This window comes from Mixophyes fleayi, chromosome 1 (assembly GCF_038048845.1).
Source record: "Mixophyes fleayi isolate aMixFle1 chromosome 1, aMixFle1.hap1, whole genome shotgun sequence".
Classification (NCBI taxonomy): domain Eukaryota; kingdom Metazoa; phylum Chordata; class Amphibia; order Anura; family Limnodynastidae; genus Mixophyes; species Mixophyes fleayi.
The window spans coordinates 405,274,391-405,298,977 of record NC_134402.1 but is presented as its reverse complement, the minus strand read 5'-3'; the positions used below and the strand labels follow the sequence as shown (position 1 = coordinate 405,298,977).

The 24,587-nt window shown below is 40.4% G+C and overlaps 1 protein-coding gene across 1 annotated transcript in view; it reads right to left on the bottom strand.

Moving 5' to 3' along the window:
* The window catches only part of WDR36 (WD repeat domain 36), a 32,449-nt gene extending 9,568 nt beyond the window's left edge, over positions 1-22,881 (bottom strand). Inside the window, exons 1-16 of the mRNA XM_075181588.1 lie at positions 22,665-22,881; positions 20,392-20,419; positions 12,715-12,815; positions 10,658-10,775; positions 10,342-10,474; positions 9,843-9,897; positions 9,064-9,196; positions 8,218-8,393; positions 7,965-8,085; positions 7,600-7,665; positions 7,099-7,182; positions 5,607-5,761; positions 2,824-2,938; positions 2,522-2,687; positions 728-836; positions 568-647 (exon numbers count right to left, since the gene is read on the bottom strand). Of these exons, the coding sequence (XP_075037689.1) occupies positions 568-647; positions 728-836; positions 2,522-2,687; positions 2,824-2,938; positions 5,607-5,761; positions 7,099-7,182; positions 7,600-7,665; positions 7,965-8,085; positions 8,218-8,393; positions 9,064-9,196; positions 9,843-9,897; positions 10,342-10,474; positions 10,658-10,775; positions 12,715-12,815; positions 20,392-20,419; positions 22,665-22,823 (1,799 nt within the window). The 5' untranslated portion in view covers positions 22,824-22,881. The remainder of the gene's footprint in view (positions 1-567; positions 648-727; positions 837-2,521; positions 2,688-2,823; positions 2,939-5,606; positions 5,762-7,098; positions 7,183-7,599; positions 7,666-7,964; positions 8,086-8,217; positions 8,394-9,063; positions 9,197-9,842; positions 9,898-10,341; positions 10,475-10,657; positions 10,776-12,714; positions 12,816-20,391; positions 20,420-22,664) is intronic.
* Between the last annotated feature and the right edge of the window lie 1,706 nt (positions 22,882-24,587).

The window sequence follows — 24,587 nt, the reverse complement described above, 5'->3', positions numbered from 1 at the left end:
TACTTCTATACAGCCTGCAATAATGGAATGGTCTCCTGGGATTTGCTTTAAACATATTTGATTTTCACAAAGCTATTACTGTTATATATTTATGGGAAGCTATATGTATCTTGTTTTGTTTTTATATATACCATTGTGAGAAAATAATTTTCATTTAGCTCACATATGCACATTCAATTCTAATTATAGAACAATTGGTTCACAATATTAATTTTCGCAAGATTCATTTTCTATTCATGATTTTTCAGAACATATTTATAAACCATTAGCACCTATTGGCTTTTGTTTTTTCAAAGCGAAAAATGGATCTGTACAGCTATTCAAAAATGAATAGAAATATAGTAAGATTAGAAAGCAAAACACAGAAGGTAACAGAGTAGAAGAGCAACACAGCTGACACGTCACCGATATGCAGCAAGATTGACAGTGCGCGAAAGAATATTTTTAGCGCCAGGCTACTCAGAGAGGGCACTCGCGTCTTACAAACATTGTTGGGTCACATCTGCACCAACATCTCATCATTCACATTGGTTCTGCGCAATGGGTGCTAATTTATAGCAGTCTTACCATCCAGATGGTAAATCCCATACTTTAACCGTGCAATCCATAGATGCAGTCATAAGCCATCGTCCATCAGGACTAAAAGTCTTTGAATAAAAATAGAAAAATACAGTTAGAAGTCATTTCTACATAAATTAAGTAGGGAGACGTATGTGAATGCTCTCACCATGTCATTTATCTTTCCATTGTGTCCTGGGAACCTTCTCACAAGTTTCAGAGTTTCGACATCATAAATATAAGCACTGAAGTCATCCAGTGCTACTGCCAACATACCACTGCCAAAATACAATTTAAATATGACATTTAATAGCTTCCAAGTTTAAAATCTAACGTGTTTAAACGTATGCGATATGATTTTAGTTTCTTTTTCCATACAGTATAATTAGTAGTTCATTAAGTTATACTTTCTCTCCGTCTTTGTAAATGAAAAAAAAATTAAGTCACAGCACTTACAATAAATTATAGCACTTACGCCATCACCTCATTGATACCTTGCCACCTACATCCATGACTTGTAAATTGCTGCAAGGTCAAGGACTATAAAAATAAATGGTATCCCGCTCCCAAAATACCTCACATTACCCAAGATCTGACACCATTATCTCCACCAAGCACCCTCAGGCCCTACCTGTTCAATTAGAATACGAATAGCTCAGTCTCAGTCAGGGTTTATACACAAAAAGTATTTATGGCCTCTCGTAAACCCAATTATTCAATTTGATATATATTTTCCTTCCTCATATGCATCTTCCATAACACATCAGTAAGAAAGATAGTAAATATATTACACTTCAGTGCTTGCCCATTATAGTTCATTTCTTTGTACTGGTAATATATTGAATATCCTCCTATCATGTGAAAATATTTCTCTTACTTTACGTCACAAAACAGTAGTGTCATTTTTTGCTTACACTTAAAGACATGGTTGTTTGCCTAGGAATTATATCAGCAACATGTCAACGCCTAAGTGAATCAGTATACCTATTTTGATTGACTACCCCAAACAGAATTTTTTAAAGGATTCTTTGAAAATTGCCACTAGAACCAAAATGAGATGCCAACTGTCTCTTCTGTTGCCTCAGCGTATTGGCACACAGGTGATTTTTCAGCTGCAGTTTTACACAGAAAAAAAAAAAAGTTTGTGAGCAATTTAATTTCGACTGGAAGCTCAATGTTCTGTTAAACATTGCTGCGCTAACTGACTTCCATTGTTCAGACAGTTTTTAACTAAAAATATGCAACAGCAAATATCTGCTTAATATATAACCCAATGACACTAGGTGTGTTTGTTAATTGACAGATAGCGCGGCTTTCAACAGAGCTGCATTACCATTAGCGTTCTGCACTCTAGGCAAAACATTGTTAGCAATTAGAGTGAATCACTGAATGAAATGTCCTCCAGTGGCATTAAACAGATGGAACACATTCTCAACTGTGATTTTCAATACCATAATCTAAATGGAAACAAATACTTGTGCCACTAACATACAGCTGATGAATATGAATATTTTGCTGATCTCTACTTATTATTCCACCATTAAGCAGCAGAAAGATCATCACCAAATGTGCAAATCATATAAAGTGAAGAATATTTGGATATATAGATAGATACAGCCTTTTCACACTGGTGATCATCTTTAAGCTTGAACTAATGGAGTAGCCACTATCTCTTCCCTCGCCTTTGTTGGTAGTCATTTTGTAATGATATTGGGGGCTAGAAAGTTGTGTTACACCTGTTAAAACATTGAATGTTGAGAGCAACCCAATGTGCACCACTATAGACCAGGTGAATTATTATTATAAGCATAAGGGGTTAAACAGTCCAGTTTTGTTTGTTTTAAAGAAACAGCAAATGGAATGACTATATCTAACATTTCAATCAATATTAGGTCATGGCAGGAGAATAGTAGGTCTTGCAAATGACACACAAGCTCAGTGTGCCAGAACACACAATCCTTACCTTTCCCTATGGAGCAGGATAGCAGATGGAGAAACATTAATGTTTGTAGTTTGAATCAACTCTTTTGACTTAAATTTCCAAAACTTGATCAAACTGTCACTGCCAGCTGTGATGGTCATCTGGTTTAAACCATCAACGACAACCCCTCTGATAGAGCCATCGTGGGCTAAAGAAAAGATAAAATAAATATATTCTACAATATCTATAGCATGAAATGCATTTTCACAATATGACATCACAGTGGAGGGGTGTACTTTTTTCTTATTACAGATTATCTTAAAAACAACGAATTGCACACTTGCCTTTATCTTTCCCATACTGGCCTCTGTGAATTCCAGACTGCATGTTAAACACATCCACTTTACCATTTGACAGGCCAATCAAAGCAAAATTGCCACAGCTTGTAACTTCGACAGCCTGTCAATTAAAATAAAAGATAACAGTATGTGAAGATCAGCACACTTGTTTGGTTATAAACGGCAAAAAGGTAGAAACCACCTGCAGCTCCGAAAAAAACATTTCGCCCTACATATTGTAACAGTAGGAATACAAGAAAGAGGCTTTGTGCAGCAGAATGACGCATAATCCAATGCCTGCCAATCAAGTATCTGTAGCCACGTGCCGTTATTGGTCACAAAGTTCACAAGGCACACCAGCACTGCATGTATTGAGGAATGTAGAGTGCATTAATGTACTAAGTTGGTTATGTTAGGGGAAAGTCCACCTGTGTTCCTGGGAAGAAACCAGAAAAATAGGATTTATTTTTCATTTTACACTTAAGTAAAATCCGTTTATCCCAGAATACTGGGATAAGGCGATGGGCACTTTAAAAACTATTAACTAGCCCTAGCTCCTTCCTCTCTATGCCCCAATTCCTGTATAGGCATCAGTTTATGTTTAACCAAGCCTCACAGAAAAGGAGACTATAGAGAGAGAAAAAGAGAAAAAACGTTCTCTTGAACAAAAAAACAAAACAAAAACAAAAACCAAAAAAAACCCAAAAAAAACAAACTTCATACAAATGGAGAAATCAGAAAGTCAAGGGTGGTCGTCGCTCTGTGTTCCCCAATGGACTGACAAACAGATTTTACGTGGACATCCCAAAGCTGCAATTACGGGTGGGACTGCTCAGAAGAAACGGCACGAAGCGCCTCTCTCCCAAACTTGCATCCCCTGATGAAAACACATTAAAACTGTAAAACGTGTGAAAGGAGGACCAGGAGGCCTCCTGACACAGCTGCTCAGTTGAGGCACCATATCGTGCCACCCAGGAAGCACTCACCAACCTCGTGGAGTGTTGCCAAAGATTATCCAGAACAGGTTCTCCAGCTCTATTATAAGACTGACTAATTACAGCCGCAATCCATCGAGCAATAGACACCTTAGAGCCTGCCCAGCCTCTCTTGCGGGCATTATAGCGGACCAAAAGATCTTCCGTCTTGCGCACATCTTGTGTCCTGCGCACATATGTACACAAAGCACGAATTACATCTAGAAAGCGAAGAGAAACTTCGTCCCCCTGAAGACTGACATTTGATCAGGGCAGGGATGACAATGTCCCGATTTATGTGTAATCTTATACCAACTAAGGGAGGAATAAAGGCTTAGTTCGAAGAAATGTCCTATCCTCATGAAAAATAAAAGGAGGTGTTATGCCTTCAGCATTGATGTTTTTACATATGCATTTATTCCTGTGTAAACACCACCTAGTGTCAGCTTAACTGAACTCTCAGGGCCTCCGTAGTTTCCAATGCACCATGGGTAATGACAGGAGGTCTCCCTTTTAAATATTACATGCCAAGAAGTAAAGAGGTGCAGTATACCTCTCCCCTTAGCACAGCATCGATGGTAAGATATTCTGTCAAGTTATGCATTTATGCCACATTTTCATGTCTGCATTGCCTTATATCTGTACATATTATGATTGCATTCTATCATTTCTGTATTACAGTTTTACCACTTTCTAGCTATCATTTATTTAATACATTCTACAAAAGGACAGCTAGAATCTGATTGGCTGCTATAGGCAACATCTCCACTTTTCAAACTTGCTGGAAAAACTCTCAGCTTGAAACATTTACCCCCTACACTGGATTATTAAAGTAGGAGTGGTTATGCTGTCTGTCTGATTATATTCAGGCCAAAGGGGAAGTTATAGTGAAGACAGAACAGGAGGAGACTTGCATGATAATGCTGCAAGCTCTGAAACTCTTTTAGCGGACGAGATGTCAAGAAGAAGACAGTTTTCCCAAGTCAAAAACTTTAAATCCACCCTGTCCAAGGGTTCAGACAGAGAATACTGTAAAGCAGAACACCAAGTTTAGATCCCAAGTTGCTACTGGATGAACATACGCAGGCTGTATATAAACCACCCTGTGAATGAAAGTTTGAACATCAAGCATCATAGCAAGTCTTCTTTGAAAGAAGACCGAAATTGCAGACACCTCACCATTAAGTGAACCAAGACGCAAACCAGCCACACCGTTAAAGCAGGCACTAAACAGTAATTTAAACGCCTATACAGAAGGTGGGGTATAGAGAGGCATGAACGGGGGCTAGTTAATAGTTTTTAAAGTGCCCATTGATTATTCCCACTACTCTATACCCCCAATGTACATGGTGTACCCCAATAGGAGGATAGAGACAACATGCACAAGTCATGGGCATGAGAACGAGGCGGAGAACCACTCCATTACCTATTACCATAGATTGATTCATCATGTGCATCTGTCGACAGAATTGGCTAAGAATGCGGCAAAAGGCAGTGAACAATTTTATACTTTTGTCTATAAATGTAAAGATTTGAAGATTAAGCATTAATCATTAATACTATTGAATGCCAAGTGGATCATGTACACAAAGGGTCCAGGGCCATCTTTCTTTCAGCTATTAGATTGCCTGCCGAATCTATCTCTACCCTCAATTATTGACAACCTTTTCCAAAGGTAGGAAGACTAAAACGAAGGGAAACATGTAACCAAGTAATACAGGAATGCATGTCATGTACTTCCCATGTTCTGAGAATGTAAATTAGCCTAATTACACACCCACTATAATCAGCACATTCACTAAAAAACATACTCACTGTTGCATATATGTCGTGTTCTTTGCTATGTTTGAGATTCAGGGGCCGTAGTTTGTGAGCTCCAATAGTAGATCTAACGTAATTCCAGGTTGTACATGTTAACCAGCGTTGGTGACATGCAATTATCCCATCCCAGTCGCTCTGCCGTGCCGCCTCTGCAAAGCAACACAGTATTTGTTTGTACAAACATTACAGGAATAACAGAAGTGTGGGAAATTGTTTTATTAGCATCTTTTGCGTCATTGTTCATCCATGTATAACAGTGATATGAATTTCTGTAAAATAGCAAACTTGTTTACTATAGTTTTCTGGGCAAAAATGCTAAAAAAAAAGACATGGCTGTATTTCCAGACATACTTGAAGGCCTGGAAAAAAACAGCTTTCCGAAGTTTTACTGAAGACAGAGCATTAGAAATAAAGCTTTGTAATGGGATCTAGAAAAGCAAAACTCCCAGACATGGAGCATCTTAACTAAGTAACAGTTTATGAAATGCAATAGCACCATCATTATAAATTGGCATTTGCTCGATTAATATATATGAGAAAGTCCACCCTTTTTTCACACAACTTGATTAAGTGTAGACAAGATAACAATACAAAAATAATAACAATAATAATAACAATAATAATAATAATATGAGAACAGGCGAGCAATTAAAATTAAAATATAAACATGGTAAAATAAGATAAGGCAGCATAAACAAAACCAAATAAAAAGGACATAAAAAGATAAAAAATAGTGCGATATAGGTGTGTGCAAATATAAATGAATCAATGTTTTCATTTATATTGGCACACACCTATATCGCACACTGTTTTTTACCTTTATGTCACTTTAATTTTATTATAATTGCTCGCCTGTTCTAAGTATATTATATGATTACACACACATGGAATGAATATATATATAATATACATATATATATATATATATATATATATATATATATATATATATATATATATATATATATATATATATATATATATATATATATATATTTTTTTTGTACATACACAGACATCACACATATAATCTATCTATATCTGCCTATACATCTATCTTTTATAGAGACATTTGTAGGAATTTGCCGTCCGTAACATGGTACAAATTGCAGGGTTGAACATAAATCACTACACAGTACTTTTTTAGACATTGCAATTTAATAAACTACCCATGGGTGTGGATTATGGAGAGTGGCAATATGCTATATAGCCTTGCAAGTTGCTTTTTAAAAAATAGCACCTAAGTAGGAAAATAATTGAAATATATTCACATTTTATTAATCTCAACTTATTTCCTACATGTATCTTTACCATTACAATCCACCTCTCAGACAAGACATAACTTAAAGCGCAGTAGATTTAGAACTCTAGTGAAATTTAAAAATACAAGAGTATATTTCAAGTGACAACTTTAAGACTTTTCAACACTCCAAAATTGAGAAAGCTTTCAGTGACTTAAACGTTTCATTTTAAGCAGATGACATACCAGAGGCAAACGATACGACAGGAGGAAGTCTTATGGATGTGTAGTGAAGGCCCACCTTTTTTGCTTTGGCTTTATTTACTGAACCTATTGAAAACAGACATAAATATTGCAACATTAAATGCATCACTAACACACCATGTATATGCCTCCTAATAAGCATTTAAGACAAGGAATTAACTCAAAGTGCTCATCTTTTAAATCAGTTAATATACATGTAACATATCAACATCTACATTTATTTACATAGCACCAGCATTGTCTGTAGCGATTTACAATTCCAAACAAACAGTAATAAAACAATATTGTGCAATACAGACAGACAGTAAGAGAGGTAAGAGGGCCCTTCTTGCAAACTTAAAATCTCTTGGAACAGGCGAGACAAATTAAAAAAAATGGTGTACTTTGCAAATATAGCTATAGATGCTAATCATTTATTTTTTATAGAAAGCATTTTATTGAATTTCTCTTCATAGTGTGCTCAATGCTCCATTGCGGACTTACCATGACCAAGGCTTTTACTGTATCGGTCATGAACTGTGGAAAATGACTGCATGGTTCCATCTTGTCCTGCAGTGCAGAAAGTAAAGTGCATACATTAGGGATTACTGAGAATTTGTACGAGTAGGAGTGTGACTCTAGATCCATTGTATCAATAAATGCAGCTATACGTTTTATCTTATTGGGAATGCAACTTCTAATTTGTCAGTCATTTTTTTGTTAATAGTTTTTAGCGCAGACACTCTTTTTTACATTACTGACAATTTGTCTACTACTTTCACAATGTAGCTTCACTGTGGAAGGGAGGGATCAGCCATAAGTAAGAAACTTGTAGCAACACAGAAAAAGTGCAGTGGTGTGTCGCTTACCTGCACTGAGAATCTGCTTGCCATCTTGTCCATGATGTCGAATGAAAGTGGGTGGAGCGCTGTGACCCATACGGAATCTAAGCAAACGACCTTGACCTCCAGGACCATCGAAGATCCACACCTGATTAGAATGAGACAGAGATAAAACGTGTGAAATATATCATATTGAGTCTCCACACGTGTGCTTACACTGATGTTCTAGAGCAAGCAAAACCTATAAAAACAAAAACATAGACCAAAACAATTCTATTACCCGTATAGCATTATCAGCACCATTAGTAATAAGAAGAGGTTCTCCATGTACAAACGTTAGACCAGCAATAGCAGTGGAATGGGCTTCCCTCATCTGACTCATCAGTTTTTTTTCTTCAAGATCCCACAGCCCTATGTGACCAATGGGGCTTCCAGCTGCCATTATTGGATGCCCGTCTACAAGGCAGAGTAAAGTTAAGAACTTATTATTACACACAAACATATAGAGCATTAACACATATCTGAAACAAGAAAAAAAAATGTTGTTTGCTACAGCTGAAAAACATCTTCTATATCAACCTTGTTTACACATTTTCATGAACTTCAGTGAGAAGTCATTGTATGGCAGCTATATTCAGGAGTATTAATGAGTATGTGAAAATACCATGTACCAGCAAGAGTATGCCCACTCTGCTCCTATGAAACTTTTAGTCTTCAAACTGTGCCAGCATGGAAGTAACAGGACCTCCCTCAACTACGGTCTTAAAATTAAAAAGGGCAATTCTTCTTTCATATCTTTAAATATATACCCCACCTTCAGAAGGGGCTTGTCTGAGGACAGATTTACCTTTTATTTTATTTTTTAATGCTGTTACAGACATGCTATGTCACACAGCATAGCTGGTAAAACTACGTATATCACAAATGCTGCAAATGACGAGTACTCCAATACGTTACTGAAATCACACCGGTCCACTTCCCATAACTTGGTGGATCTTGTACTTACCTGCTTTGGGAGGGGAAGTGGCACAATTCTCCTACAAGCTTACTACTGAGGGACTGTTTTTATCCCCCCTTACTACCGACAAACGATTATAATGGATAAGTTAGAAATATCCGGACTCACCTGTACGGAAGGATATTGCAGTGATAGGGCCCCAGTCTTGTTGAAATGTCATTAATGTTTCATTAAATTTAATGTTGTGTATAATAATTTTACCACTTGCCAAACCAACCGCCACAACATCCACTGCTGGTGCCTGTAATCAGAATAACAAAACCCTTTACACTAATACTTCAACGTTACACACACTTGCCGATTTATTGTACAGTGATGACGACACAGCAAAGGGAAGAGTGGGAATGCAGTGTGACCTGCAATCCTCTCCAGAACATCTCCTGGCAGGAGTTCAATGTACAATTAACAACTTTCATACAGTGCAAACTGAGTTACTCATTACTTCATTAACCTTGTTGCTGCAGGTAAACAGCCTGCACAAGAATGGAAAATAGACTATATGCTGCACAATTCCTTGCAGTGAATAAGGATCGAAGATGGACTTTCACAAGACTATAACAGCATTCAAAGATCAACTTCTGTATACTGTTATGTAAAAATAATCATTAATAGGCCTAATGAACTAGTACTTTAACAGGTTTAGATCTACTTGTGAAAGCTAGAACAAAACATTTGGAGCTCTCGCTCCTTCTCCCATAGCAAGCGATACCCCACCTCCCACCCCATATATTATCTCAGTGACATGAAAGCTTGTGTTAAGAGCATAATGACCTAGTTTACCTTCACATATCTATGCATTTACTCAATGGTCAGTAGATTACAAAGATAAATGTTACGTGAACTAAGCAAAGTAACCAAGAATAAAAGTGTCAAAGCATTTTACATACCTGCTGAAGAACAGCGACACCCGATTCCCATCCAGGGAATGTAAATAATAGTTTGCTAAAAAGTTTAAAAATAAAATAAAAACTTTTTAAGCAAAACACAACCACTCATTAAGATGTTATTTTAAAACAATGGCCTTAAAAGTGTGACTGCTACAAATAACGTTTCCAAAACAGATTACATTTACAATGCTAAAAATGTTTATGTAATTCCAAACAGTGCACATTTTTAATAGACACATTCAATATAAAAAGCTATACTTTCTAACAAAATAGCTTTGCAGTGGTTTTAGATAAAAAGAATAGTATTCACACACATACACACGAGTACTGCTAACCTTACTATTAAATATAGCTAGTTTAGGCCTGTATTCTCATTGTTAATTATGAATACCATCTAACATGAGCAATGAAGCCTTGTAATCCTGAATGCAATATGAGTGCTTGACACAATCACCCAAATGCAATTATTGTGCACATCTCCTAGTAATTCTTTGCTTACTTGGATTTGACATTCCACAGTTGAAGAGTTCCTTGCTGGCTTCCCAAGAGAATTTTATTCAAGTAGGTGCTTGGGTGCATTAAAGCAGATACGGTAAAATTGGTTTTGTCAAAATTCAGCTGCAAATATTCCTCTGTAGGGAAGAGTGGGGGGAAAAACAGAGAGGCTTAATATACTCTTATTTTAATCTCACATTGACAGACTGACAACAGTAATACCTAAACGACTATGGTATGAGAAAAAGCTATTGCGCCAATTACTGCCCCCTTGGATAATTCAGTATATCAACACATACAGCAAAAAGTTTTTATCTTACCTTCTGAATGGACATCCCAAATAATCAAAATATTATTTATATCCACAGATATAACATTATCACCAAAAGGCAGCACCAGATGAATTTCTGCCTCATGACCTCTGTATGTTTGAACTACCTGGAAAAGCACAACAAACAAGTAAATGAGAAGTTACCCTATGCTTACCAATATCACTGCATGTACATCAATATCTGATAAAAAGGTTGTCATAGTTTTCTTATCTGCTTCAGTAGAAGATGCCCCCCCTCCACCTAGGGGCACGAAAGGGCTGTAGCACCACTTGGTGCAGAGAGGCAGGTGAAGATGTGTATTTAGAAAGGGGTCAGTGAAAAGTGCAGGGGAGCAGGTAGTACGAAATGTCACAGAGCCTATACACAATGCGACCTGCTGCTCTTTTATCCCTTCAAGTCAGGTGATAGTTTTCCCCTCTAAGATCAGATCCAGTTTTCCCCTCTAAATCAGATCCATTTTCATAGTTTCTAGAATTTTTCTGGGTCAGTTTTAATGAGATTTGTTTAAATTTGTAAATCTATCTAAATCTGCTGAATTACGGTCACCTACAAATAAGAGCTAACTCACTAATCCACCTTTATGTCTGTTACCATTAAGCCCTGATCCAAAATAAGTGGTCAGCAGTAACCTGCCACGGTCACCAGCAAAGAGGTGCTGCAGCAGCTACACATAATTGGGGGCACCACTGTGGTGTGCAAGTGGCATGAGTTGCACCCTTAGGATTGGTCAGTAACAGGACTGTATACAGAACCCAAAGATACATTTTCAAAAACACCTCCCCAAGGTGGAAAAATCAGCCCCCAATATCTTTATTTTAGAACTGCTAACTAGAAAGAAAAAGAAACAGGAGTTTCATGAAAAACAAATATATACTTTTCTGTAGCTTTACTACTGCTAGTATTACATATTCATAGCAAATGACTTTGAAGTGTATTATTCAAGTTCTCCTTCGCGTAGGTTTACTAAATATGTGTACAATTAAGGTATTAGGAATTTATAGGTACAGAAAACATAGCTTTATTTATTTAGCACATTTTTTCATAAGATACTCAAATAGATCTCCACTAATTTTATTACTACCAGATCCAATGGTAACTGCATCCATTAGTAACTATAACACGTTTCTATTAGATCCATATGAGAATGAATCTAACAGTAAGTAAAGCAGTGCACTGAGTAGCTACCATGCCTGGTCACTGGGAGGAAATCCCAAGTGATGTCATAAATGGAAGCTCTCTGGTTTTGTGCAAACAGTATTAAAGTTCTGAACGCCGTTTCACATCAGGCTGCAAAGAACCTTATCATTAGATTTGAGCGCTTATCCCTAATTTCTATATATATGCAAAGAACCTTGCAGTCAGGAGATGGGGAAGTGGGGTCAACAAAGGAGCGTAATCTCTAATCGCTATGACAATCATAATCAACCTGCGGTATGGCTCCACCAAGAGCCATGGTATACATCATTATGTGTGAAGGGGCTAAGGGCAGCATCACACACTTATTAAAGAAAGTCCAGTCTTTCAAACAGAACACCACTCTCCTGTCTCAAGGCAGCACTTCAGCTATAAATCTAATCCAAAAGGGTCACCAGACGTTGCCCGGGGTGTGCGATTTGCAATGTGTAGCAGTTTTTATATATTAGCAAATTATTTGGAAAATAGACCAAAAATGCTATATAAAGAATATACAAAAGCTCTGATTAGAGAAATAAAGTTTTAACTAAACAAAATTTTATTTCAGTAAAAATTTATTGCGACTGATTTAATAATTAACTAAATTTATTAGTTCATACTTTTGTTATTACAATAATTATTTTATAACAAAGTAACAGCATTGTCGTTATGTCGTGTTGTCGCAAGATTTCCTTCCAGCAGTGAGACAACTGTTTACAACCGTTGCCGTGTGGTCTAACAGATTACTTTTTCGATACTTTATAACTGCCAAAATCTATGTAAGATTTGGCAGCTTTACCTTGAGAGCTGAGGAAGATATTAGCCAACAAAGAAACAAACGATAGAGAGATAAGGCTATATACTGTACAAACCTCTTTGTTTCTTGCAAATGCTTTAAGGAGATTTCCATGAGCTGCAAACACCAGCATTTGGTCCGCAGCAAGACAATTAATACTTTCTGGAAGAGCATTGCCTGACAATGACCAAACAAATTATGTTATTGAAAGTCACGTACAGAAGAAATTATAGCATATAAATATGTAAGCATTATCTCTAACCCTATATTTTTTCCATTTCTCCTTTGTGTTGTTTGTTGTAAATATCACGGTATGAATGTAAAAAAAATATTCTAGTTTCCATAACAGAATCCAATTCTCTCAAAATACATTTGCATGACCTAATGGCAAGATATGTGCATGACATAGTAAGGGATTTTATATGGCATCACTGAATATGTGGCCAGTTCAAATCAAAAAGGCACCTTACAATCCTGTGCTTGTCGATAGCCTGTTCAAAGGGAGAACATAAAACTATACATAGGGAAATATATATGCTATGTATAGTAATATATATTGCCCTATGCTGAGCACAGTTAAAGAAATATTTTTTTGAGGTTAGGTGTCTTTATTATGGAATAAGGACTCTTTACACAGTCATATCATATACCCATGCGTTCCACTTATGTATGTTTCTCAAACAATGCACACTGAACCCACAGGAAGAATTCTGCATAAGACAAAGGGATCACACTATCATATATGTTCAGGCCTTACAACACTAGAATATCAGAAAAAGGGGATTTATGTACTTACGTTAAATCTTTCTCTGAATCCATCTGAAGGACACTGCTACAATTGGTTTGTATGAGGGCGCAGGAGTTGGCACTTAAACAGTTATTTAAACTTGCTGCTGACTCCTTCTCTCTGCAACCCCTACCAGCCTCAGTGTAATACAAAAGCCCCAAGAAAAAGAGCAATCAACCAAGACTATACAGCACAAGAGCAAAAGGGAGGGAACACAGTGTCCCCCAGATGGATTCAGAGAAAGATATAACGCAAGTACATAAATCCCCCTCTCTCATTCATCCACTCTGGGGGACATATTAAAACAATCCCCTAAGGGAGGGAATGCTCAGATAGCCCGGCCCGCAAAACACTGCGGCTGAACCCTGCGTCGGCTGACGCAAACACATTTAACTGATAGAACTTCGTGAAGGTTTGCACAGAGGACCAGGTGGCCGCCCGACAGTTGATCCGCAGAAGCCCGATGACGCGTGGCCCAAGATGACCCCACAGAACGAGGTGAAATGAGCAGTGATCCTCACCGGCACAGGCCTGTTCAAGCTCACATAAGCCTACTTAATCATAGACTTGATCCACCAAGCATGGTGTGTTTGGAGGCTGGTCAACCCCTCTTGTGGGAATCATATAAAACAATGAGAATCCGTTTTCTTAGAAGACGATGTTCTATCCACATAAATTCACAATGCCCTAACGACATTTAAGGATGCAGGAAAAGAAGACTCAGATGGAGATGAACCACCTTTAAAAGCCGGAACCACAATTTCTTGATTAATGTGGAACCCTGACACAACCTTAGGCACAAACGAAGGAACCGTCCTTAGTACCGCTCTGTCATAATGAAAAACCAAATATGGGGCCTTGTATGACAATGCACCCAACTCTGACATCCTACGTGCAGACGCTATGGCCAGCAACGAAAACAACCTTCCATGTTAACAATCTCAAATCAATCAAACGTAAAGGCTCAAAGGGAACCTTCTGAAGAACTTCCAGAACCAAATTCCAATCCCAGGGAGCTATGGGCGGAACAAATAAGGTGGTTGAACCCGTAACAATCCATGGAAAAAAATACGAACGTCCGGAATAGCCAATCTTCTCTGAAAAAATACAGATAGAGCAGATACTTGAACCTTCAGAGGAGCCAGTCGAAGTCCTGCTTCCAAACCTGTTTGTAGGAAAGCCAACAGTCGGGATAATTTGAAAAGGTCTGCTCTGGAAGAATGCCCTCACACCATCTAATGTAAGCTCGCCACACCCTGCGATATATACAAGCTGAGGAAGGTTTACACGCTCGCATCAAGGTTTGTACAACCCTTTGCGAGAAACCCTTGGATCTCCAGATGCCGGCCTCAGCATCCATGCCGTTAAAGCCAGATGAGAATCTTGATGATAAAACGGCCCCTGACTTAGCAGGTCTGGTAGACGAGGAAGGGCCCCACCCGGTCCCTCTGCCATTTGAAGAATGTCGGCATATCAAACACGTCTGGGCCAATTCAGACCCACCAGGATTACCGGAATACCTCCCAGACTAACCCGTCGAAGAACAGCTGAATCATGGGAATCGGCGGAAAGAGATATCCCAGTTGAAATTCCCAGTCCATCGTCAAAACATCCACTGCTACTGCCTAGGGGTCCCTGGTTCTGGCACAAAACCTGGGAACCGGACAATTGTGCTTGGATGCCATTAAATCCAGATCCAGCCAACCCCATTTCTGAACAAACATCTGAATAACCTGAGGATGAAGGGACCACTCCCCTGGAAGGAACGAATGTCTGCTCAGGAAATCCTCCTCCCAATTCTCGACTCCCGGAGTGAACACCGCCGAGATGCCTGGAACAAAGGCTTCGGCCCAAGTGAAGATCTGGTTCGCCACCTTCATGGCCCCAGCACTCTTTGTTCCACCCTGTCGGTTTATATATGCAGTCGTGTTGTCCGACTGGAGACAATCTGGTCGGCACTGTAATTGCGGCTGTGCTCCCTGAAGAGCCAGAAGCATTGCCTTCAGTTCCAGAATATTGATCTGTCGGAGGCGGTCCCTGCCTGTCCACCGACCCTGGAGACGGAGACTGAGAACTACAGCTCCCCAACCCTGAAGGCTGGCATCCAGTGTTACCAGAGTCCATGACCAAGGATCGCCCTCCTGTCCGGTGGCTCAGATCCAACCACCAAAGAAGAGAGAGACGACCTTCCACTGAAAGGATCATATGTTGAGAGTCGAGGTGAAGAGGAGATCCTGACCACTGCCTCAGAAGATCCCATTGGAATCTCCGAGAATGGAACCGACTGTATGGAAGAGTCTCGAAAGTGAACACCATGTGTCTCAGAAGCTTCATACCTAAAAGAATGGAAAGATGAGAATAACGCAGGAGCCTTCTTACTGCCTGCTTTAATGTACAAGCTTTTGGTTCCGGAAGGAAAACTTTGACACCTGGGGGTAAATGTATGAAAGTACGATTTTTTCAACTCGCTGGAAATCGGCGACTTTGCAGCTAAAATTTAAAGCGGCGATGGCTTGTAAAGGCAAGTTTGCCTTTACAAGCCATCGCCGCTTTAAATTTTAGCTGCAAAGTCGCCGATTTCCGGCAAGTTGCAAAAAAAATAAAAAAATAAATAAATAGGCCTTTCATATCATACATTTACCCCCTGGTGTCCATTAGAAGACCCAGAAATATCATTCTTTGAGAAGAAACTAACTGGGACTTGAGATAATTTATAACCCAACCGTGTTGTTCCAGGATCCGAATGGTGAGCCTCAATTGTTGTTCTAGGACTAGTTGAGACAACGCCATAATCTTTGTGAATACTCTTGGCGTTGTTGAAAGTCTGAAAGCCATGGCCCGGAATTGATTTTGGGAAACTCCCATCGTAAACCGCAGAAGAGGCGGATGTCCCTCCCAAATCGGAACGTGCAGATAAGCAGAACTGATTCCATCCAGAACTTGCTCACCCTGAGAAATCGATTTAGCCCCTTCAGGTTGAGAATCGGCCAGAACGACCCATTTGGTTTTGGAACCAGGAAGAGGTTGGAATAGAAACCATTTTTCTCTTGAGACTTCGGCCCCTGACATATCACTCCCGTGGAAAGAAGAGAGGCAACCGAACTGATCATAGCCTGTCTTCTTTCCAGTTCTCTCAGAAGAGAAAAGTGTGAAAGAACCGTTGAGGAGAGGTTCCTGAAATATCCAAGATATATCCCCTGGATATAATTACCAAGACCCAATTGCCTCGAGAGGTCGCCGACCACTGATCTAGGAACAAATGTAGGCGACCCCCTACCCCCACTGATGTGAGGAGAGGAGGGACCCTGTCATGCAGAGGGTTTGTCTGAATTTCTGTGGACTGGGCGCCTCTTAGTAAGACCACCTGCCACTGACAGCCTGTCCCCGGACACCGTGGCTCCTGCCTCTACTGGCGGACTGACCCCTGTGAACTGGGTTACTCCAAAAGGACTGCCGGAAAGAACCGAAACTAGGTGCTCGCCCTCTAGGTGCACTGACCGGCAGAGAAGTACTCCTTCGCCCCGTAGCCTGACTGATCAGAGTATCCAATTCATGTCCAAAAAGGACCGAACCCGAATAAGGCAGAGCCTCCAAAAACCCCTTGGATTCCACATCCGTGTCCCAGGCCCTAAGCCAGAGAATTCTCAGAGCAGAAACAGCCGCAGCTGAAACCGCCGAAGAAATGGACGCTGCGTTCTGTGCTGCTTCATGCAAATAACCTGAAGCCTCCTTTAAATGCATGGCTAACGGGAGAAACTCTGAATCCTGTAGCCTCACCGCAAGTTGATCAAGCCCAGGATTCCATGGCTCTAGCAACCCATGCGGAAGAAAACATGGGTCTGAAAGCTGAACCCGCAGCAGAAAAAAATAGAATTAAGAGAACTCTCTATTTTGCCCGTAGGGTCCTGAATGACAGCCGAACTCGGTACCTGTAAGGTGGTATGGCGAGCCAACCGAGCTACTGGTGTGTCTACTCTGGGGACCTGCTCCCAGTGCACCGCTTTCTGTTCCTGTAAGGGATATAAATTTGCAAATCTACGTGGAACAGAAATTTTTTTATCCGTTTGTTTCCAAGCAACCTCATCTATCTCTGTGAGCTCCACCGAGGAAGGAAAACATACCACCTTAGGTCTCTTATGTGTGAACAGACCCTGGTTCGAAGGACCCGGCTCCTCTGGTTCTACCAGAGCCAAAGTCTGACAGACTGCCATAACCAGATCCTGAACACCCTGGTTCCTTACAGACTTTTCCCAATCACCCAATTGGATAGAATTTGAATCCTCAATCAATTCCCCCTCTTCTTCAGAAGATCCCTCTTAATCTAACAGAGAAATAAATGTGTGAGAGGATTTAGGTCTCTTGTTCCTAGGTGTTACCATACTAGGCGAGGCTAACAACCTATTTAAATGGTCTAATCTCTTTCCAAGAGAAGATGACCAAACTGGCTCTACCTGGGTTGGTCGAGGGGCAATAGAAGCAGTCTGAGACATATCTCCTTCAGCAACCTGCGAAACAGTCATAACATTCTCTGCTGAGGTAGATGGAACAGACCCGGTAGGGGCCCCTACAGCCATGGTCACGGTCTCGATTTGCCTGCTAATAAGCGGAGCCAACATAGATATAGACTGTGCCAGCGAGGAAACCCATGCTGGCTCCTCCACTGTCACTGCAGCAACCACCTGTGCCTGCGCTCCTCTGACTCCCACTTCGCGCACACAGCCCCCTGGTCCTGTTGACCCACAGGAAGTTTGGCAGCACATTTAGAAAAAGCATAAAACTTTACTTTAGTGCTTTTACCTTTATCAGACATAATGAAAAAAAGAAAAAATATATTTTATTTTTTTTTATTAAAAAACAGCCATCACACAGAGTAAAAGAAATGTACTTGACTGTCCCAGGCTAATGCCTACAAACAGTAAAAAAAACCTCTGTTCTATGTGTCCCAAAATGACTGATTACTCACAGAAATCTATGTTAAAACGGAGAATAACAATTTCCTATAACAAAATGTAAGGAAAAAGTTATATATTCATAAACCCCCCTGAAGGATGGTCAAAGAGGGAGAGTCAGCGACAGCCCAACTGTAACGGAGTGTCCCTAGCCTCTGTCAGGATACTCTGTGTATTGCTGAGTACTGGCGCGAATCCTTGTCGCTCCGGAAGGTACCAAGTGTTGGGAGAGACTCTCACAACAGCCTCCTCCCCACACAGTCCGCAGTTAGCTCTCCTTCTGGTTCTCCGATATCAGAGAATGGCTTACTCTGATAGAACCACTTCCGACCTATCCTCTGGCTGTGGAGATCCAAGCCCCCCCTTCGCCTCAGCAGGGGACTTGGTATCTCTCTTAATGGCCTCTCACCTGACAGGGCTCGGCGCTCTATGCCCATGGCATCACGGACCTGACGGGAGTAAACTGTGACAGCCTGCAATTCTGTGCCTGTCAGAGCATAAAGGGATGAGCACCCAATGAATCTTCAGACACAGATATAAGCGCTGCCCGCATCTCCTCACCTTCTAACAAAATAACAAGAGTTAAAACAAATATAAAACCTACACTAATCTAGCAGCAAGTACTGGACACAGTACCAGAGAGCCCAACTCCTTGGGCATTTAAACTACACTGAGGCTGGTAGGGATTGCAGAGGGGAGAAGTCAGCAGCATGTTTTTGTTAAGTTTTTAAGTGCCAACTCCTGCACCCTGATACAACCCGATTGTAGCAGTGTCCCACAGAGTGGATGAATGAGAAATAAACTGTATTCAATAAGAAATCAACTGTATTCAATAAGAAGTAAAGATTCCCATTTGCAGTAAAATTATCTGTGTAGGCTAAGCTCACTTTCCGTGAGCAAGGCAACCAAACAGAAAACTCAAACGTATAATACATCCGTGTGCAATAGCTAAGTGTTTCCCAACTCCAGTCCCCAGGGACCCCTAATAGTGCATGTTTTCCATATCTCTTTGCTAGAGCACAGGTGTATTCATTACTAACTGACACATTTTGAAAGATCCACAGGTAGTATAATTATTTCACTTGTGACCTGGAAAACCTGCACTGTTAGGGATCACTGACTGGAGTTGGGAAACAGTGAGCAAAGATAAGAACACTGGGACATAGAGGAGGAGATTCAATTGACTTCTATGTCCAGCTGTGCACATTGCCAGCCATTACGGTAAGGAATTTCCGCTCATTTTTCCTTGCATCTCTATGGGACGTGAGGGGAATGAGCAGAGAATTGAGTGAAAAGTTGAGGCCATGTGTCTCCGTGGACTGTTCTGGAGAAACATTGCATGCTGAATTGAATCTGCCCCATATAGCCTAGTTCAAAGCAAAAGTAAACCCTTTGCCATCACTGTGTGAAGACTTTAATGCAACTTCAAGAGAATAGAAACTAGAAGCTAACGTTCCAGAGTCTAAAGAAATTGAAGCTGAAAAGAGGTTGAAAAAACCAGGAAAAACAACAACGTAAAATATTCATTAAAACAAAAATTGACGTGTTACAGGAACAAATGGTGATGGTTTGAACTGGCTTTACAATCCCTAGACTTAATTATTAATAATCTGGGGAGGGGTTTCAAGCATGCAAGTACACCCAAGAGGAATATTTCTAAGATAGATAAATGGACGGACAAAATGAAAGCACAGAGCAAAAACAGAATGGCTCTTAGATGGTTTAGTAGCTATGATTTTTGTCAAAAGGGTGTGCAAACTGTATTGGGGGCTTTAACATGTCATATTCACTATTTTTCCAATCTCTTCAATTCAGCAAATAGTAATTGTTTACTAAAGTATGCAGGAAAATGTTACTTTCAACTTCTTTACTTTGCAGAGGTTATATTAACTTATTGATTGAAGTTCAGTGAAACAAGCAATTTGGGAGTGTCCACATTTTTTGTACGAAACTGTGTGGCAAATTTGAATGGCAAGTGGAAAATGATGCAATCAAAAAAATGAGAAACTATACTTACTGACAGCTACTTGACCAAGCTTGTTCACCTTAAAAATGCAATAAAAAAAAAAAAAGTTAATTTCTTAAAGAATTTTGCAGTTCCAACAACTGCTAATTAAGCTTGTCATATACAAACTCATCAGCTTTAAGATTTTACCACAAACAGATAAGCAAAACAATTTTATAAGAATGTATTTTCACACACAAAAAAAACGAAAAAAAACTGGAAAGACTCAAAAATTTGTTGCAGATGTTAAACCCTTAGTTTTCTATGAAGCATTAAATTGTTATTATCAGGGGTACTTTTGAATAGGGTCAGGGTACCGTTTCGGTATCAATCTTTGTCAACTGCAATAGAAGTCTGTAGCAAGACATATTTTAGCAGACAAGTATGCTGATCTTATGCTAAACAGTGATCTGCCACATTAAAGATGATTTGGTTGGATGTACCAGAGCAGTGTCGTTATTCAGGGAGCAGATATTCGACAAGATATAGACAAAAAGAGACAGGGGAAGGAGCTGAATCTCCCAAATTAATTTGTGGAAATTGTGATACAAAACAAACCTCTGTATAGGGCATATTTAAGAAGTAGTGCAGTCAAACTTTCACACTTACCATAACTCCAACACAAATTGGAGTGTCCCGCATATTTATGAATGGTGCATCGCTGCAGATATCGTGGATATCTGCTGCTTTACATTCTGTTTTGTTTTTGGGAGCAGTCACCATTCAATAGTATGGTGACTGCTCCCTACCGCAATCTAGCAAGTTCCAAAAAAAGCTTTTTCCAGTAACTTGTTAGCTGAAGTTGGTGTACATTATCATAATTGAAAAATTTAAGTGCCGTCAGCTCCGAAGAGCAGAGCTGGACAGCGCATATGTGGAGGGATCATGTCACTCACCGCTCTCGAGAGCAGAGATGTTTGTGTGCATGCCCGGGTCTTCGAACTGTACATGCGCAATTGCAGTATGAAGAGGAACGAAGAAGACAAGGCGGAGATACGGAGACAGCGCATTATCATCATCATCACCACCATTTATTTATATAGCGCCACTGATTCCGCAGCGCTGTACAGAGAACTCACATCAGTCCCTGCCCCATTGGAGCTTACAATCTAAATTCCTGAACATACACACACACACATAGAGACTAGGGTCAATTTTGTTAGTAGACAATTAACCTACCAGTATGTTTTTGGAGTGGCGGGGTAAGTATTTTTTTATCACAGAAACAGCAGTTCATCAGAACTGCAGTTTCTGTGTTGCATTCTTCATAAATTTGATAAATAGTTCAATCTTTATCAATGCGATAAGGATTGAAAACTATTTTTCACTTTTTGAAAACATTGATACATGTGCCCCTATGAAACCAAGTTCACCCAACTTCTTGCTTTAAGTTTTTATTCTATGCATGGACTCTAGGACATAACTTTGGCATCAAATTCAAGTGGAGGGGAATGTCTAACACATCATCATCATTTATTTATATAGCGCCACTAATTCCGCAGCGCTGTACAGAGAACTCATTCACATCAGTCCCTGCCCCATTGGAGCTTACAGTCTAAATTCCCTACTATAGACACACACACACACAGAGACTAGGGTCAATTTTTTTTTTTATTGCAGCCAATTAACCTACCAGTATGTTTTTGGAGTGTGGGAGGCAACCGGAGCACCCGGAGGAAACCCACGCAAACACAGGGAGAACATACAAACTCCACACAGATAAGGCCATGGTCGGGAATGACCCCAGTGCTGAGGCAGACATGCTAACCACTACGCCACTGTGCTGCCCACATCCCGTATTGCTGTATTATTTGAAGGGGAAAAAAAAACAAAACTTACAGATGGAAAAAAAAATGTCTTATTAGCAATACATTTACTGATTCTCATAATCAGAGTGAGATACACTAAATTATGCAAAATAGTTATCTTCCGGGCCCTCCCACAATTGATGATTTTACAATGGACATCAGACTTTTTTTGTAGGCTGGATTCAAATATATGAAATTCACTTTTTAAACTTAATTGTTCGAACACATGTTATATTGCATATTCTCTAATTCTAGGGACTTTTATATATGTATACGAACAAAGCACCCGACAAAAACAGCAACAATGTCTGAACATGAGGGTCCCTAGGACATGTCAAATATCAATTTTAATTTGCGTGTGTTGTATGTATCGCTCGTTTGTGTAATCAGATTAATAATGTGGAATGCCCAATAAATTGTGAGTCTTTTGTATTTTACTGTACACTGTCCCTGCACCCACGTGTATACTGTACTCACATTGTAAGTGAGGAAACTTTTCCCCACCGCGGTGACCAGGTAAAACTCCTTGTGCCTCTTGTGGTACCTCACTACGTGAGGGATGTGGTTACTGTACAGGCCCAGGGACCGATACCCGGTGAATAAAACGCTACCCCGAGCTCCCGTCTCTGCTGCCATGACCCGGCTGCTGCACCGTGTATAACCACGTGGGTACAGACTGGTGGCTTCAAAACACGGCTTCTAACTGGAGCTTCCGGGTGAGCGTGCAGCGGTGTAACTCTCCCTCCACGTCCTTTCGTTGCACTTTTGTTCCGCATCTGAGGCAGTCACAAGGAAGGATAAGTCAGACCTGTCCGATGCTTAGGACAGTACAAAACTGTGTACACGGTGCATAAATTCTAATGGATGATATAGTGCACAGATTTAGCGCGAATACGACCGATCTTATGCAATAATGGAGAGCGTCAAAACTGCATATTTTGTTTATTTAATTTGCAGGTCTAGATGTTTATGAGCTTCAAGTTTTGGAGAGGGTGGATTAAGCCCCAGAGCCTTTTTCTGGTCAATGTCAGGTTTGCATTGTCCACAAATGGCGTGTATGTGGATTCAACATTTAGCATCTGATGATTTGGAGGTGATGGCTATATTGAAGTGGATAATTAAATGCAAGCTTAGCACTCATACCCAAAAAATATTTTGCAGGACAAGATACTCATGTATACCTTCCAATTGCCTGGGTTTGAGTGCTCTGCAGCCAGGGCCGGTGCTAGGGTCTTTGGCGCCCTAGGCACACTTTCAAAATCTGTGCCCCCCTCCCCTTGTCTTTCCTTACCTTTCTTTTCCTTACCTTACCTTTCCTTTCCTTTCCTTTCCTTACCTTACCTTACCTTACCTTACCTTACCTTAACTTGCCTCCATAACGCAGCTCCTCTCTGCTCCGTCTCCTCCCCTCCACTCACTGACACTGTCGGGCCGTGATGATGATGATGATGTCACGCCAGACAGTCAGTGAGTGAGGGGATGAGACGGAGCGCCCCATCAGCTGTTGAAGGGGAGGGCGGCGGTGGTGATCCATAGCCCCTTCCCCCTCCCCGTGGATTTATCTGAAGCTGTGCGGCGGCCGTGGAAGGTATGGTAAGCGGTCGCCGCACAGTTTTAAAGTAATTTTAATTCTGTGGCGCCCTCCAGAGCCCGGCGCCCTAGGCAACTGCCTAACCTTGCCTAATGGGAGCGCCGGGCCTGTCTGCAGCTTTGTGCCACAGGCTGCAAATTTGGGAGGTACCGTAAGTCTTGTTCACTGCTGCTCTACATAACAGAAATCAGACCTTAGTTGATACTATTAATGGGACACATTTTGAACCTTCCAGGTGTAGTTTATACAGGAAAGCGCATTTGTAAGTGCATTTCTAACAATGTACTAAAACCTTTGACTTTATTACGTGTCACTTTTACGTTTCAATTTCCTTACTCTTATTATTAAGACATCAATGAAGCCAAAGCAAGCTTTATGTTAGGATTAAAACTAAAAAGGTAAATATGAATAAATTGGGTGGTTCTAAAGGAAAAGAAGTGTTCCAGTGTTTAATGGTTGGGTAGTGTTGTGCTGCCTTCCCTGCTTTCAGGTACTAGGAGCGGGAGAAGGCAGTGCTGGCAGCTCCCACAGTAGTAGTTACTAGTGTGAGAGATGGGTACCAGTAGTTTTCTGGCTGCTGCAGCCTGGTCCCCTAAGTGGGGTCAGAGAGCAACAGCACCTGACCCCTTTCCTGTAGTATCAGAGGGATTCTAATGATCCTTGATTGGCCTCCTGGTAACAAAGAACCACTGCTGAGCTCAAAGAGCCCTGGCTGCAGGAGCATGGAGTCTACTGTCACGTGCCCTCTAGTGCCGATATTGGCTTGGTAGTGGGGGAGCTAGAACCCAGCTCAGGGTTCCTGGAAAGTA